Here is a 16,900-nt window from a genome sequence, read left to right on the forward strand (position 1 = left end):
GAAAGAAAGAAAGAAAGAAAGAAAGAAAGAAAGAAAGAAAGAAAGAAAGAAAGATCCTGGAGATGATGATGATAGATAGATAGATAGATAGATAGATAGATAGATAGATAGACAGACAGACAGACAGACAGACAGACAGACAGACAGACAGATGGACGACAGTCAGGCAGATAGGAGCCGTGGTGGCGCAGTGGTTAGAATGCAGCATTGAAAGCTGACTCTGCCCACTGCCAGCAGTTCGATCCTGACCGGCTCAAGGTTGACTCAGCCTCCCATCCTTCCGAGGTCGGTAAAACGAAGACCCAGATTGTTGGGGGCAACAGGTTGACTCTGTAGCCCGCTAAGAGAGGGCTGTAAAGCACTGTGAAGCGGCATATAAATCTAAGTTCTATTGCAGTGATGGCGAACCTTTTAGAGACCCAGTGGCCCAAAACTAGCCCCACCTTGCTCCCCCACCTGTCCCTGCTCCGCCCTTGTCCTGCCTGATCTGCCCCCACCCCCTGCCCCGCTCACCGCCCCACCCACCCGCAGGGCCACTAACCGCCTCCAGGGCCCACCGATCGCTCAGGTGGCCCAGCAGTGCCATGGCAGACATACCTTCCACCCGCACCCCGCAGCATCAACTGCGCATCAACTGAGTCTTGTCCCCGCTGCCTGGCTGCCATGTCCTTGGCTGCGCTGCCCCGCGTGGGCCACGCTTTGGGGCGACTCTCCTCCAGGGGGCTGCTGGTGAGGAGGGGGCTACAGTGGGAGGCAGGGCTGGGGCAACGGCGCGTGTGCCCATAGAGAGGGCTCTGAGTGCCGCCTCTGGCACACGTGCCATAGATTCACCACCACTGTTCTATTGCTATCTATCATCTATGTATATCATTCATCTATCTATCTATCTATCTATCTATCTATCTATCTATCTCTATCATCTATCAATCTATCTTTCACTATCTATCAATCTATCTATCAATCTACCTACCTACCTATCTATCATCAATCCATCCATCCATCCATCCATCCATCCATCTCTACTCTACTCTACTCTACTCTATCTATCTATCTATCTATCTATCTATCTATCTATCTATCTATCTACCTATCTATCTATCTATCTATCCATTTATCATCTATCTATCTATCTATCTATCTATCTATCTATCTATCACCTATCTATATGTCTCATCTATCTATCTATCTACCTATCTATCTATCTATCTATCTATCTATCTATATCTATATCTATCATCTATCAATCTATCTTTCACTATCTATCAATCTATCTATCAATCTACCTACCTATCTATCATCTATCCATCCATCCATCCATCTCTACTCTACTCTACTCTACTCTACTCTACTCTACTCTACTCTGTCTATCATCTATCTATCTATCTATCTATCTATCTATCTATCTATCTATCTATCTATCTATCTATCCATCCATCCATCCATCCATCCATCCATCCATCCATCCATCCATCCATCTATCTATCTATCTATCTATCTATCTATCTATCTATCAACCATCTGTCTCTCTTCTCTCAATCTTTTGAATAAATAAAAATTTAAACAGAAAAAGAAAATGGTATACATTCAACATATGCGAATCACCATTAATAACCATTTTTCTTCACTGCTATCGGGGTTGCAATTCCTGAATCTGACCTGCAATTCCTTTTCTCTCTCTTTTTTCCCCCCATCAAATCCGTTTTCGCAAAACGCCCCCCCCCTCTCTCATTTCTCCTTATCTTTTCCTTATCTCCCCAAATCGCAAGTTGAGGACCACCAACATCCTATCCAAGATTCACCGAACAACTGCAGCACTTTTCTTAACCATGGAGACAAAAGAAATGTATATATCAGGTCATAAAATCCGGGGACTCGCTTAATAACCACCTGGCTTGGCACCTAAGTCGAGGACTCGTTTTCTAAATCACGTGTGATCCCCAAGGAGGGCTTGGGAAGGCGAGTGGCCCCTCCTCCTCCCCTGAAGACACCCTCCCCCGAGCGAAACCCTCACCCCCTCTCCAAGAAGCGCGCGTGGGGACGCGTCCCCCGCCCAGAGGCAGAGAACGAGGGCTGGAAAAGAGGCGTCCCCGGTACGCGCGCGTCCCCACGACCACCAGGTTGGGCAGTGGGGAGAGCGAGGGCCCCCCGCCGCTCCCTGCGAGGAGGAGGAGGAGGAGGAGGAGGAGAAGGCGGGTCAGGCTCGGGGAGGGGAAAGAGGCGGCGGAGGAGGAGCAGCTGGGAGGCTCCGCTCGGGGTCCGGGCCGGGCTCGCCTCGAGGGCCGAAGGGAGCCGCAGCTGGAACGGAGCGATCGCCGCCGCCGCGCTGCAGAAGAGCTGGCCGCTCCCACGTAGGGCTCGGGGCTGGCCTGGCTTCGTTTCCCCCGCCTGGGGGGCGCTGCTTCCTCCCCGGGAGGGAAGAAGAAGAAGAAGAAGGCAGGAGCCGGGCGCGCCGTTGGGCATCGCCCGCTGCCCTGCGCCTTCTCCATCCTGCGCTCCGGGCACCCTCCGAGCAACAGCGGAGCCGGGGGTGGGGAGGGTGGGGAGGGGAACAGGCAGGAGGCTGGGAGCAGCAGCCGAGGACCCCTGCACACCCACCCACCCACCGGCCCGGGCGCTGGGTTGCTCCGGAGCGGAGGGTGCAAGCTGTGCGCCCTGGAGCCTGTGTGCGCCCTGCGCTCTCGCCGGTGCAATCGGTGGTCCGGGAGCGGTTCGGGAAGCCCCCTTCTCCAAGGCCTGGGTTGGGCTGGGCTGGGCTGGGGTTGGGGTCGGGGCAGAAGGGTCCCGAGGCGTCCCCACGCTCCACGAACGGCTTGCCTCGTCTTCCTGGGACGCGTTGAACCGGGAGCCGCGGCGAGGGCTCTCCAGCGCGTCTGGGAACTCCGGCGGGGTCCCTTGGAGCGCAAGAGGGTGGGCGGGTGGGATGGCGTGGGGGGCTTTGCCCCAGCCAGCTTTCCTGGAAGTTCAGAATCGAGATGACGCGCGGATGCAACTCAGAGAGAAGAAGGCAGGTCAGGGGGTTGGAACGGAGCAGAAAGAAGCGCCTTTAGAGGTTTAGGCCGATTCCTGGAGAGGGGAAAAAAACGTTATTTCGGACGGAGGTTGTGGAAAGAGTGAAATAACTATAGCCCCGGTCCTCCCACCCGTGTCTCCTTTTTGAGCGAGCCTAGCCTTTGAATCGGCACCTTTTCCCAGGAAAACAATTTGGGAAAGGGCACCCTGAATTTAAAATCCCGCCTTCTGCAACTGACCCGTTGGGTTGCATGGAGTGGCGAGCAGAATGTGGGATTTAAAATTCAAGGTTTTGGAAGGCTTTGCGTTCCAGCTTAAGACTGCTGGCAGAGTCTGCACGGGGAGGGGGGGCGCAGAGGGGCTCCAGAGGTTGGCTGGAGCCCCAATCTCAGCTCGGGACCCATGCTGAACATGACCGCTCTTTCATTTTGCTATTTCTCTTCTTCGGATACTTTGAGTTAAAAATCATTCTTAATTTTTTTTCCCCCCACCCTAGCTTGAGCTGTGAGCATTGGGGGAGGGGGCTGGAAACGGACTCTTCTGGACCTCCCCCCCCCTCCCAGCTGCCCCTTAACCCTACGCTGGCTTGCCTCTGAGAAACAAGGCGTGTTGGAAGAGCCTCCTAACCACCTTGCAAGGTAGGCCGAGCTAAAAAGGACTGGCGGTATCGCAACCCTGATCTTTTCAACTTTTGACCACAGGACTTTTGAGGATCCCCCTTTCCTGCCTTTTCCTCTTGACCAGACCTGGGCATTTGAGGGGGGGGGGGCTGGCTCTCTGCCTGTCCCAGTCTGGCCCGCGTGAGGTCCCTTGGAAAAATAGAAATCAAATGTAAATAAGTGCACGACATGCACGCAATGCAAGGGCAAGTTGCTTTTAGTTGAAGCTATTTTGCTTTTTCAATTGACGTGGGCGCGCGCGCGTGCAAATGCACTTTCACAGCCCTGTTGATTCGGCCCCCCCACAACAGGCCCAGTTTCTCATGTGGCCTCTTGGGAAAATTAATTGCCCCCCCCCTCCCCGCTTCCCAGTTCTTGGCCCTCCCAGGAAGAGGTGAGTTTTTGACAGCTTGGCGGGGTTTTTGCCTTCCTGACCCCCTTTTTCTTTCCACCCTCCCTTCCCCCAGTCATGGTGGGTCACCTGCAGTTCCAAGGTATGGAAAACAATAGCAAGGAAAAGAACCGGGAAAGTTTGCTGGACAGTCCGGATTCGGGGCTGCCCCCCAGTCCGAGCCCCCCTTTCTACTCCTTGTCTCCGGGCATAGCTGAGAACAAAGCCGTGGACAAGAATCCCTGCGCAGAAATACTGGATCATGGGCCAGGGAAAGATGGCCAGGAAAGGAAAGTGGTAAGTTTGGCATTTTTTTATCTCCCTCCCTCCCTCTCTCTCTCTCTCTCTCTCTCTCTCTCTCTCTCTCTCTCTCTCTCTCTCTCTTTCTCTCTCTCTCTCTCTCTTTCTCTCTCTCTCCCTCTATCTCCCTCCCTCCCTCTCAATATGACTTTGCCGGCCTCGGTCAAAGAAACCCAGATTTAATTTGGATTTCTGCAATCTTTGCAAGTAGTTTCTTGCCGAGCGGTAGACTTTATGTGCTGTAATCGCTGAACATGCTTTACATGCTGAATTATTGAAACTAGACGACTGTGAGTTCTAGTCCTGCCTTATGCACGAAAGCCGGTTGGATGACTTTGGGCCAGTCACAAGGAGGCTGTGAGTTCTAGTCCTGCCTTATGCAGGAAAGCCGATTGGATGACTTTGGGCCAGTCACCAGGAGACGGTGAGTTCTAGTCCTGCCTTATGCACGAAAGCTGGTTGGGTGACTTTGGGCCAGTCACCAGGAGACGGTGAATTCTAGTCCTGCCTTATGCAGGAAAGCCGGTTGGATGACTTTGGGCCAGTCACCAGGAGGCTGTGAGTTCTAGTCCTGCCTTATGCACGAAAGCCGGTTGGATGACTTTGGGCCAGTCACCAGGAGGCTGTGAGTTCTAGTCCTGCCTTATGCACGAAAGCCGGTTGGGTGACTTTGAGCCAGTCACCAGGAGACGGTGAGTTCTAGTCCTGCCTTATGCAGGAAAGCCGGTTGGATGACTTTGGACCAGTCACCAGGAAGCTGTGAGTTCTAGTCCTGCCTTATGCAGGAAAGCCGGTTGGATGACTTTGGGCCAGTCACCAGGAGACGGTGAGTTCTAGTCCTGCCTTACGCACGATAGCCGGTTGGATGACTTTGGGCCAGTCGCCTCTCTCTCAGCCCAACCCAAAGGATTGTTCTTGTGGGGTAAAGAGCAAGAGGAAGAAGGATCAGATACATTTGCCGCCTTGAGTTATTTATAAAAATAATAAAGATGGGATAAACTTAATAAAAAACAATTGCAAGACGTCTATACCATTTGCTTTTCTGGAATGAATTAGCTTGGAAACTATTGGAGAAGTGTTTTGCTGGTTGAACAATCACCGTTTCTCATCCAAGTTGCAGACATAGTAATGTTTCTATTTTTTTTTTTTAAATTTCCCAGATGTCTGATTGCTTGACCATCGGCTTGCCATTAAGTACTGAAATATTTGGTTTAATTATGTTTTATATCCGGGGCATTATATATATTATATTATATATTATATTATATTAATCCAGTTTTGTTCAATTTTCTTATTTGGAAGGTGAGTCCCATTTCACACAACAGTGCGGCACAGGCCAAGATTCTGCAACATATTATATTGGCTGTGCAAGTGTGTTTGTTGAAAGTTTCAGGTTTCTAGCCCTCATGGAAGAGAGAGAGAGAGAGTCGAAACCATGAGGAAGCGTCTAGGTTAACCGAAACAGATTAAGGTTGCAAAATGCTGAGGAAGGCAGAACATGTTCTATCCTAAAATAATTAATTGGGTGGAGTCCTCTCCCATGCCAAATTAATTAGGTGAAGCCTAGTTAACGTGTTTTTACCTTGAGCAAATGAATCTGTACGCTCTTGACCACACTGAGGACAAGCATCCTGGGCATTTAGAGCAAAATGTGGGTCTGTGGATGTTGTTGCCTTGTTTTTTCTGCACGAGTCTGTGCAAGAACCAGTTGCAATTCGTCAAAGCCCAGTGGAGCTCAGTTCAATGTATTTCTCTAAATACAGAAGAAGAAGAAAAAAATAATCAGAATTTTCCAGAGTGCCAGCTTTCCTTGTTGCAGCGGTAAGATTTAAAAAAAAAAAAAAATGAAGAGGACCTACAATTTTTTTGTTGTTTTTTCTTTTAAATTTGCCTTTAGGGCAGACTTTCCTTGGGAAAAGTGAGGTCTTGGCAGTTCCTTCTCAGTCTCGGCTGGCTGGCGGAAACTTGCTAATCTTTCCCTCTCTAAACAAACAACGGAGGACAAAACAAAATCGCGCCAAGGGTTCACTTCCTGCTTCTCAAAAGGACCTGGGTTCTAGGTCTGCAACATCAGTCAAACCCCTGGGCTCGCTTTCTGGAACACAGAAGCCATCCGCTCACACGAAAAAGAGCTAGCCAAGATTCACATTAACCAAGTTTAAGCATCTGCTGGGTTGTTGTTGTTTTTTTTACCTGTCCGGGTTGAGCATCTCGCCCTGAGGACTTCCTGAATTTGTAAACTTCTCAGATCTTCTTAGGAAAGGTTAATAATAACAATAACAACTACAACAACAATAATAATTTAGAAGGGACCTTGGAGGTCATCTAGTCCAACCTTCTGCTCAGGCAGGAAACCTTATGCTATTTCAGACAAATGGCTGTCCAGTCTCTTCTTAAAAACTTCCAGTGTTGGAGCATTCACCGCTTCTGGAGGCAGGTTGTTCCACTGGTTAATTGTTCTCACTTTCAGGAAGTTTCTCCTTAGTTCCAGGTTGCTTTTCTCTTTGATGAGTTTCCATCCGTTGCTTCTTGTCCTGCCTCCAGGCGCTTTGGAGAATAGCTTGACTCCCTCTTCTTTGGGGCAGCCCCTGAGATATTGGAAGGCTGCTATCACATCACCCCTGGTTCTTCTTGTCAATGGAATGGAATAGAGAATGGAATAGAAATAGAAATAGAAATAGAAATAGAAATAGAAATAGAATAGAATAGAATAGAATAGAATAGAATAGAATAGAATAGAATAGAATAGAATAGAATAGAATAGAATAACAGAGTTGGAAGAGACCTTGGTGGTCATCTAGTCCAACCCCCTGCTCAGGCAGGAAACCCTATACCATTTCAGACAAATGGCTGTCCAGTCTCTTCTTAAAAACTTCCAGTGTTGGAGCATTCACCGCTTCTGGAGGCAGGTTGTTCCACTGGTTAATTGTTCTCACTTTCAAGAAGTTTCTCCTTAGTTCCAGGTTGCTTCTCTCCTTGATTAGCTTCCACCCGTTGCTTCTTGTCATGCCTTCAGGCGCTTTGGAGAATGGCTTGACCCCTTCTTCTTTGTGGCAACCCTTGAGATATTGGAAGACTGCCATCATGTTACTCCTAGTCCTTGTCTTCATTAAACTGGACATACCCGATTCCAGCAACCGTTCCTTATATGTTTTAGTCTCCAGGCTTTAGTTGTTCTTCTCTGCACTTTCCCCAAAATCTCAACATCTTTTTTTTTTGTAACGGGGGAACCAAAACTGGATGCAGGATTCCAGGCGTGGTCTGGAAACCGTGGCACCAAGGGACCTTTGCCTTGCGAAGACGCGTGGTTGAAAGCTGTGCTTGCCTTCCACAACTTCAGTGGAGTGCCCCATTTCTGCTGCCTTGGCACCTTGGGCTAAGATTCCTTGGCTTCAGATTGTTTTTATTGTGTGTGTCTATTTTTTTTTTCTTCATTTTTTTGGCCAGGGGTCTCTCTGGTTCTGGCACCCACGTCGGTTGCATTGCTAGGATTTCAAGCCTTCGTCTGTTTGTGGTTACTGAAATTGTGCCTGGCCGCTCGCTGTAGAAGTGTGTAGTGTATCTCTGGGTTAACCCATCAAGGGTAGCTGGATTCCCATGGTAGAATCAGAAATCGTGCTCTCTCGGCCCACTTTAGACCTCTAAGGCAGTGGTTCTCAACCTGTGGGTCGGGACCCCATTTGGGGTCGAACGACCATTTCACGGGGGTCGCCAAACAACGCAGTCCGCCATTTTTTTCCCCCTTTTCCTTAGCTGTGCTACTTCCTTTTATTCTGTTGGCTTTTGAAAGCCAATAGAATTGACTCTCTTGAACAGAGTCTAATTCTATTGGCTTTCAAAAGCCAGTAGGAATTGTCCAGGCTGTCTCTGCCCTGCTGAGCCCACCAAAAGTCCCATTCTGCAAACGGTGCTGCGTCAGTTGAGTAGTCCTCGACTTACGACTGGTCGAGTAGTCCTCGACTTATGACCGGTTGGGGGTCACGGCATTAAAAAGGTTGAGAACCACTGCTCTAACTGGAAGGGAATGCCTTTCTCTCTCTCTCTCTTTTTTTTTTTGCATCGGCAACTAGAAGACCCAGATCAGAATTAAAAGTTCCGCGCAAGCGTCGGTTTCGTATTTAAGTTGCTCTTTGATCTGCTAAGTCCTCTCTGAATTCTCCCAGCTTTCCCTGTATCGGCAGGTAGACGAGAAAAGAAGTGTTGCTTCTAAAGGAAATGCTAGGGAGAAAAGCTCATGACTCATTCCGCGCAGAATCCTGAAGGCATTTTCAAACAGGGCCAACTAAGGTGCTAGTCCCTAAAGAACTTTGCGTCTTAGATGCCTTCTATTTTTTTTTTGCCAGCTTCTAATTCAGGGCTGCGTTCTCTGATCTTTTTTTTTTTTAATTGAATGTCATTTTGTTTGCTCAAAGTTCAGGGATCTCTCTCTAAGTTGTCTGAAGTCCTTCTTTCCTTCCCTCCTTCCTCCTTCCTTCCTTCCTTTCTCCCTCCTTTTCTGTCCTTCCTCCCTCCCTCTTTTCCTGTCCTTCCTTCCTTCCTCCTCCCCCCTCCCTCCTTTTCTGTCCTCCCTTCCCTTCCTCCCTCCTTCCTTCCTTTCTTCCTTTCCTGTCCTCCCTCCATCCCTCCTTTTCTGTCCTCCCTCCGTCTCTCCTTTTTGTCCTTCCTTCCTCCCTCCCTCCTTTCCTGTCCTCCTTCCTTCCTCCCTCCCTCCTTCTTTCCCTCCCTCCCTCCTTCCTGTCCTCCCTCCCTCCCTCCTTTCCTGTCCCTCCCTCCCTCCTTCCTGTCCTCCCTTCCTTCCTTCCTCCTTTCCTCTTTTTCTGTCCTCCTTCCTCCTCCCTTCCTTCCTTCCTCCCTCCCTCCTTCTTTCCCTCCCTCCCTCCTCCTTTCCTGTCCTCCCTCCCTCCCTCCTTTTCTGTCCTTCCTTCCCTCCCTCCTTCCTTTCCTGTCCTCCCTTCCTTCCTCCCTCCTTCCCTCTTTTTCCTTCCTTCCTTCCTTCCTTCCTTCCTTCCTTCCTTCCTTCCTTCCTTCCTTCCTTCCTTCCTTCCTTCCTTCCTTCCTTCCAGATTGTGCTTGGGAGATTTTTTCTTCTCCAGGCAGTTCAAGGGGGAAAAAAAAAAAACAAAAAACCACCTGCTGCTCTTAATGTCCTTTCTTTCTGTTTGCACCGGGATGATTTAGGATGATAGCGGCTCCTGACTGGCGCACTGAATCAATACACTCTGCACACATCCAAACTATGCATTGTTCTCTGTCACATTTGAACGCTCCCTGGAATATGTAAACAGCCTTATGCACCTCTGGATACCGATAAAGGCCGCTATCCAGAACGTTTCCAGCTGCTATTTCATAAATCTCATGCCAAAATATCAACGTTGGGGTTTTTCTTTTCATGCCGATTGCCCCCTGCAGCTGGGAACATTGCAGCCTTTATGTACAACTGATTGATTAAAGGGAAGACCTTCCAGATGTTTTAGAACAGTATTTCTTAACTTTGGCAATTTTAAGTTGTGTGGACTTCCAACTCCCAGCATTCCCTGGCCACGAGGAATTCTGGGAGTTGAGGTCCACCCATCTCCAAGTTGACCACTTTAGAAAACGCCGGACTAGCCCTAATCTGCCGCAAGTTCAAAAGGTCATGAAGGGACTAGTCATAACCTGAGGACTACCTGTACCCAACTACAGGTAGTAAAATTTTGTGGCTCCGTCCACCTCTGCCTTAGGATGCCCAGAGGCTTCTGCAGCACAGATGACATTCAGAGTGACCTATAAGGACCAAAACGTTTGTTTGAATTAAGTCAAGACTTGTTCCTGCTCTTCTTTTATTCCTGGTTTATTTCCTGCCTTTCTCCCTACAGATTCCTTACGTTTTTCTGAACTCCTATGCTTCTGAAATCAGGCCCCGAATGTACCCAGTGTTTTTCGGAGAAAGCATAGAGGTCAACCCTGAGCCAGCACAGGAAATCAGGTAAAAGACAGCTTCCCAGATGGGTAACATCATCAGTACTGGAAGGGATTGAATTTAGGGAGGGAGGAAGGGAAGAAGGAAGGGAGGGAGGGAGGAAGGAAGGAAGGAAGGAAGGAAGGAAGGAAGGAAGGAAGGAAGGAAGGAAGGAAGGAAGGAAGGAAGGACTGTGGGGTCCTTGGTGCTCTCTGAGCTTGTGGTTATCTTGCAGATGTTCCATGACCCAACTAGTAACATCGTCAGTGCTAGAAGAAATTGAATTTAGGGAGGGAGGGAGGGAGGGAGGGAGGGAGGAAGGAAGGAAGGAAGGAAGGAAGGAAGGAAGGAAGGAAGGAAGGAAGGAAGGAAGGAAGGACTGTGGGGTCCTGGGTGCTCTCTGAGCTTGCTGGTTTTCTTGCAGACATTTCATTTCCCAGCTAGGTAACATCATCAGTGCTAGAAGGAAGTGGAATTTATGGAGGGAGGGAGGGAGGGAGGGAGGGAGGGAGGGAGGGAGGAAAGAAGGAAGGAAGGAAGGAAGGAAGGAAGGAAGGAAGGAAGGAAGGAAGGACGGACTATGGGGTGCTTGGTGCTCTCTGAGCTTGGGGTTTTCTTGCAGACGTTTCATGACCCAACTAGGTAACATCGTCAGTGCTAGAAGGGGTGGGGTTTGCTCTCTGTTTATATACAAGCAATAAACAAGAACCCAGTCAAGGAACTATCAAGAAGACAACAACACTCCCATCAGTAGTGGCAGGGCAAGAAGCTTGTATATAAACAGAGAACAGACTCCTCTCCCCCCTAGCACAGATGATGTTGCCTAGTTGGGTCATGAAATGTCTGCAAGAAAACAACCAAGCTCAGAGAGCATTAAAAACCCCACAGTCGTTGTCGTCCTCCTCCTCCTCCTCCTCTCCACAAATCCCACTCCCTTTTAGCACAGATGTTGTTGCCTAGTAGGGTCATGAAACGTCTGCAAGAAAACATCCAAGCTCAGAGAGCACCAAGGACCCCACAGTGCTCCTCCTCCTCCTCCTCCTCTTCTTCCTCCTCCTCTTCCACAAACCCCATGTCCTTCTAGCTCTGATGATGTTACCTAGTTAGGGTCATGAAACGTCTGCAAGAAAACATCCAAGCTCAGAGAGCACCAAGGACCCCAGAGTCCAGCCTTGAGTTCCAGTTCTTCCCTTCCGTTGCTAGCAAGGCCTGGACTTCAAAGAGCCATGCAGGGGAGATCAGATTGGAGAGGACTTAGATCTTAGCCTTGCATTTATCTCAATTCTGAAGCAGAAAATTGGGCCTTGGATTCTGCCCCCGGTGGAAGTGGGAAGGCAGATAAACAAGGTTGGGATCTTGAAGCCTCCCCACTTAAATCCAATTATCTCCCACACACCAGAAGGGGAGAACGCCAAAAGTAGGGATGGGCGGAAGATATCTCACCCACCTTTTGCAGGGCGGTGTTGCTGCTAACTCGCTGGGAACTTATTTTAAAGAGAAAAGGCTGCCAACTGTGGGCACCAGGTTTTCCCCACCCCACCGCAGTTGCCTCCTCCACCCAGCCTGGTTTCCCCCCCCCACCACCACCAAATTCTCTGCAGGGCGTCAAACTGAACTGCAAAACTCATTAAATAGATTATGTTTCGCCTACTCTGCTCCAGGCCAAGCTTGGTCGAGGGTGTTGGCAAGCCTGGTCAAGGGCGTTTTAATCTTTTTCTACCAGAGCTGAAGTTGCTTCAGCTACTGCTAATTTTTTGTTTTTTCTCCCCCTCCCCGGAGAGACACTGAAGCAGCAATTTGCCTGACAGCCAGTTTTCTAAAGGCAGAGCTGTTTTTCTTAGAGCAGAAAAGTTCGCTCCTTTCAAAGGCTGTCATGAGAGTCAAACTGGCCAAATGGCTAATCCTGGCATTCTAGAATCGGGAGGGGCCCTGGAGGTCATCAAGCCCAACCCCTTGGTGTAGGTGAGGATCACCGGCTCGAGGTGGACTCAGCCTTCCATCCTTCCGAGGTCGGTAAAACGAGGACCCAGATTGTTGGGGGCAACAGGCTGATTCTATAAACTGCTTAGAGAGGGCTATAAAGCAGTATATAAGTCTAAGTCGGTGGTTCTCCACCTGTGGGTCGGGACCCCATTTGGGGTCGAACGACCATTTCACGGGGGTCGCCAAACAACGCAGTCCGCCATTTTTTCCCCCCTTTTCCTTAGCTGGGCTACTCCCTTTTATTCTATTGGCTTTCGAAAGCCAATAGAATAGACTCTCTTGAATAGAGTCTAATTCTATTGGCTTTCAAAAGCCAATAGGAATTGTCCAGGCTGTCTCTGCCCTGCTGAGCCCGCCAAAAGTCCCCTTCTGCAAACGGTGCTGCACCAGTGGAGTAGTCCTCGACTTACGACCGGTTGAGTAGTCCTCAACTTACGACCGGTTGGGGGGGGTCGCGGCATTAAAAAGGTTGAGAACCACTGGTCTAAGGGCTATTGCTGTCTAAATGAAAGATGGCTGACAGAAGGATTTCTGCGCTCAGCCATGAAGATATCTGGCAGAGGAGAGCAAACCAGTTCTTTTAAAAAAAAAAATGTTTCTCAATCTTGAGGACTTCACCCATCTTCAAGTGCCCCCAAATGTCTTCTGGTTAGGGTTTAGACATGGGTTAGTCCCAGGGCTTTTTTCCTCGTAGAACGCCCAGAACGGAGTTCCGGCACCTTTTTTGGGATGGAACCTTGTAGGGTAGGTAAGGCGGGTTGTATGACGTGTGTGTGTCCTGGCACCTTTTTTTTTTTTTTTTAGAAAAAAAGCACTGGTTAGTCCAGTGATGGCGAAGCTTTTAGAGACCGAGTGCCCAAACTGCAACCCAAAGCCCACTTATGCATCGTCGGGTGCAGGGTGGATGTGGCCCATTGGGGGAGGTGGCCCATTGGGGGGGCGTGGCTGCGGTGGTAACGGCAGACTGGGTGGGACTCAAAAGTTCAATCAATCAATTCCAACTTTGCAAGATCTTTTTTTTCCCGCGAGAAGTTGAAATTGACTGATTGATTGAACCTTTTTTTCTTTTTTGCACACGGCGGCGGAGGCCTAAAGCGAAAAGGTTTTATAAAACCCAGCTGAAGGCCTAGGACTGGGGCGACGGCACGCGTGTCCACAGAGAGGGCTCTGAGTGCCATCTCTGGCACCCGTGCCATAGGTTCGCCACCACTGGGTTAGTCCAATATTCTCCAATCTTGGCAAACTTTAAGATGGATGGACGTCAACTCCCAGGAAATTTTGGGAGTTAAAAGTCCACCGTCTTCAACTCCCAGAATATTTGAAGGCCAAGATTGAGAAACACCGGCCTGGACAATCTTCCAGGACATTCCTGGGGCCGACGATGAGAAACTGGATGGAAGACCAAGCAGAAATCACAGTCCTTCAGAAAAACAGGGTTAGCTGTTCCAAGCCAGAGAAGTTTAGTGGCGTGGCCTACCTTGAGGGCAGACAGACAACTGAAGCAACTCTCAGAAAGTTGAGCAAGGAGGGAAATTTGGGGGTTGCTAATGAAAAGCATTTATTGCTATCACCCGAGGTCTCAAAGATGTTTTTCCAAAAGGCAGCTGGACTTTCTTGAGTACATTTCGCTTCTCATCCAAGAGGCTTCTTCAGTTCGAGTGAACGGTGGGGAATTCAGGAATCTTCCACTAGAACTGAAGAAGCTTCTTGAATGAGAAGCGAAAACTTTTCAAGGAAAAAAAACCCCCCCAAGGAATTCCAGTTGCCTTTGGGGACAATCTTTGGGACAAGCAGGACCTGAGTGATTGAGAATCTCCATAGCCATCACTAGGGCTGTTCTAGCAGTTGATGGTTAGCTGTGATGGATGCTGGCTTGGTCTCACCAAGTTTTGCCCTCTCTTTCCCTTCTCTTTCCCGTTTCCCAGGTGCAATTCGGAGATCAAGTACAGCTCAGAGAAACATTACCGCGACGACATCTTCTACCACCCCAGGCCCACCATCACCACCTACCGAGAGTCCGTCACGCTGGCCCCCAACTGCACCTGGCGCAACTACAAATCTCAGCTTCTCTTCGAGCCTCGTCAGAAGCCCCTCCGGTTTCAGAGCACGACCATCATTTTTCCCAAACGGGCCAAAAACCTTTACCGGACCACCCTCAACTACCGGCTGGGCTGTGCCAAGCGGTGGTTCGCCTCCAGCGTCCAACTCGCCTTGTGCGAGGACAACGAAACCTATCTGATGCACCCGGAAAACTTGTCCTAGGCTTTCTGGCGGTCGGGCTAGGCTACAACCGTCCACCTACAGCATGGGTCCACCGCTTGGAGACACGTTGACGGACGTCATCATCCCCTGGCTGAAGGCATCTCAGAGACGTCAGCCGACGTGATTGTGGGCCACCCACCATCTTGGAAGTCTTTCGCCCTGCTTCCAAGGACCGGTTTGGGGAGAGAGCTTTAAAAGGGGGGGAATGGATTCGACTTCTGTCGGGATCCAGCCTATTTATGTAGCACTTAAAATGCTGTTTTAATCCAGACGCCGCTCTTTAGTCGTTTGCTATTTAAAACTTGCCCCCAAAGTAGGAAACGTTTTGAAGATTTCCCTGTGGCTTTTACGATGTTTGTTTCTTTGGCAAAGAGTATTTATCCAAGAATCTCACGGCCCATTCGAGCAATCTAAGTGTTAATTTCATCTGGAGAATATTATTACAAAGCCTCAAGATCAGCCTGATGGGTTCAGAGGCTGGATTAACACCTTGGTGTGTTCACCACAATGTGGAGGGATTTTACGCAAGAATTATGCGTGGTTAAGCTTAGCTTTTTTGGGGAGGGGACAACAACAGTTGCCTTGGACCAAATGTCTGTTTTTTCCCCCCCAAAGCATTCTGTGATAACGGTGTTTCAAATTCATAATTTCAAGAGTTTGCGTCTCTAAAATGTCTGGGAAAGTGAACGCATGAAAACCAGAAGGAGAAATGACTTAACATTGCCAGCCATTAGGTAACCAAAGAATTGTGTGTGGGGGGGAACCCATTTGCATATGCTCTGCAACCACCTCCTTGCTATTATATTTCCTGCTTTTAAAGATTGGGATTTTGAGCGTATTGGGGTGGCAAAAATCCGGACCACCAGTTAGAAGCAGCAAAACGAGAGACAGACGCTTATCTGATCTTTACCGAGCGGCTTTCAAACAAAACAAAAAAGCTGTAGAAAAGGAGATTAAATCCAGACAAATCTTTTGGGGAGGGTGATCTGAAAGTCAGAATGTTGGAGAAACTGTTAGCATGAGTGATCTTAAAATATTATTGCCTTGCTGAACGATGGCAAATGCAGTTTCAAATTCTTATTTTGGGGGGCATTGGAGACTGCAGAGATGGAAACAGAGGAGAAATTAGAAAGGTGTGTTGTTTGTGGATGGTAGATCGTTGCGTAGGGAGGCCTCAGTTTCACACAAATGGTGGAGGAAATCATTACGGATAGTCCTCCATTTACGGCCACAATCGGGAGCAGAATCTCCGTTGCTAAGCAACGTTAAGTGAGTCTTTTGCTTGATTGATGACCTTTTTTGCCACGATTGTTAAACGATGCCTGCAGTTATGTTGGTCGTTAAGCAAACCCAACCTCCCCCATTGACTTTGCTCGTCAGAAGCCAGCTGGAAAGATTCCCAAACATCGATCGCCTGACCTGGGACTCTGCAACCATGACGGTCGTAAGTGCGAGGACCCTTTAGCAACTTGCCTTTTTAACCATCTTGGAGCCCACGAAGGTCCTCTTGAAGATCACCCACAAACTAAATGACAGAATTATGTCTCCATAGGGACTTAAGCTGGACCCCAAAGGAATTTAAACCAAGCCACAGACGGGTCTTTGCATTCAAAATTTGCATTCTTTTAAGAATGTTGGAAAACACGCCGATCCGAACAGGAGTTTTCCTAAGATCAGATTGCAGCTGGGTTTTTTTTGGGGGGGGGGGATGGAAAATAAAACCATCCTTCAGCTGCGGCGGGTTGCTTTTTGAAAAACAAGCAGACAACAGGCTGGGAAACCCAGGCGTGGAACATCTCCCAGGGCTTTGAAATTCTCGGGGACGCCCTTGCATTCCTTCCCTTCCGTTTCTCACAAGAAGCGAGCATGCTCCAGTCCGACACCCTCCTCCAGGTGGTTTAGATTAGCCCCCCCTCCCTCCCTGCAAAATATCCATCAGGAAAAGTTGCAAACCACTTTGTAAGCCAGCACGCAAGGGACGGCTTCCCCCACCACACACACACACCCCGAAGCTGGTTCCTGCACCCGGTCGCATCGCTTAAGGCTGGTTTTGAGCTGAGGTTTTTCTCTCGGGCCAAGGTGACCCGGTTGGACGTACCTCAAATTTCACCATTTAGGACAGTGGTTCTCAACCTTTTTAATGCCGCGACTCCCCAACCGGCCGTAAGTCGAGGACTACTCAACCGGTCGTAAGTTGAGGACGACTCAACTGGTGCAGCACCGTTTGCAGAATGGGACTTTTGGCGGGCTCAGCAGGACAGAGACAGCCTGGAGAATTCCTATTGGCTTTTGAAAGCCAATAGAATTAGACTCTAGTCAAGAGAGTCTATTCTATTGGCTTTCAAAAGCCAATAGAAT

The 16,900-nt window shown here is 49.1% G+C and overlaps 1 protein-coding gene across 2 annotated transcripts; it reads left to right on the plus strand.

The window, feature by feature from the left end:
• Nucleotides 1–2,194: 2,194 nt before the first annotated feature.
• RFLNA (refilin A) lies at nucleotides 2,195–16,471 on the plus strand. 2 transcript variants are annotated; one of them, XM_039357342.1, is made up of 5 exons: nucleotides 2,195–2,348; nucleotides 3,506–3,647; nucleotides 4,136–4,356; nucleotides 10,215–10,324; nucleotides 14,206–16,471. In XM_039357342.1, exons 3-5 carry the CDS (start codon nucleotides 4,138–4,140, stop codon nucleotides 14,540–14,542), a joined length of 666 nt encoding a protein of 221 aa, XP_039213276.1. In that variant the 5' UTR covers nucleotides 2,195–2,348; nucleotides 3,506–3,647; nucleotides 4,136–4,137; the 3' UTR covers nucleotides 14,543–16,471. The 2 variants fall into 2 exon arrangements, with proteins under 2 accessions (XP_039213276.1, XP_039213274.1); XM_039357340.1 differs by lacking the exon at nucleotides 2,195–2,348 and having other exon boundaries at nucleotides 2,935–3,647.
• Nucleotides 16,472–16,900: the final 429 nt, after the last annotated feature.

This window comes from Crotalus tigris, unplaced genomic scaffold, assembly GCF_016545835.1.
Source record: "Crotalus tigris isolate CLP2741 ecotype Arizona unplaced genomic scaffold, ASM1654583v1 scf7180000018891.247784533:1973344, whole genome shotgun sequence".
Classification (NCBI taxonomy): domain Eukaryota; kingdom Metazoa; phylum Chordata; class Lepidosauria; order Squamata; family Viperidae; genus Crotalus; species Crotalus tigris.

Bases quoted from the DNA above. Each gene is read 5' to 3' on its own strand.
- RFLNA (XM_039357342.1), top strand. From the start codon at position 4,138: ATGGTGGGTCACCTGCAGTTCCAAGGTATGGAAAACAATAGCAAGGAA. The intron at 4,357-10,214 runs GTAAGTTTGGCA...TTCTCCCTACAG, and splicing joins ATGGCCAGGAAAGGAAAGTG to ATTCCTTACGTTTTTCTGAA. The intron at 10,325-14,205 runs GTAAAAGACAGC...CCCGTTTCCCAG, and splicing joins GAGCCAGCACAGGAAATCAG to GTGCAATTCGGAGATCAAGT.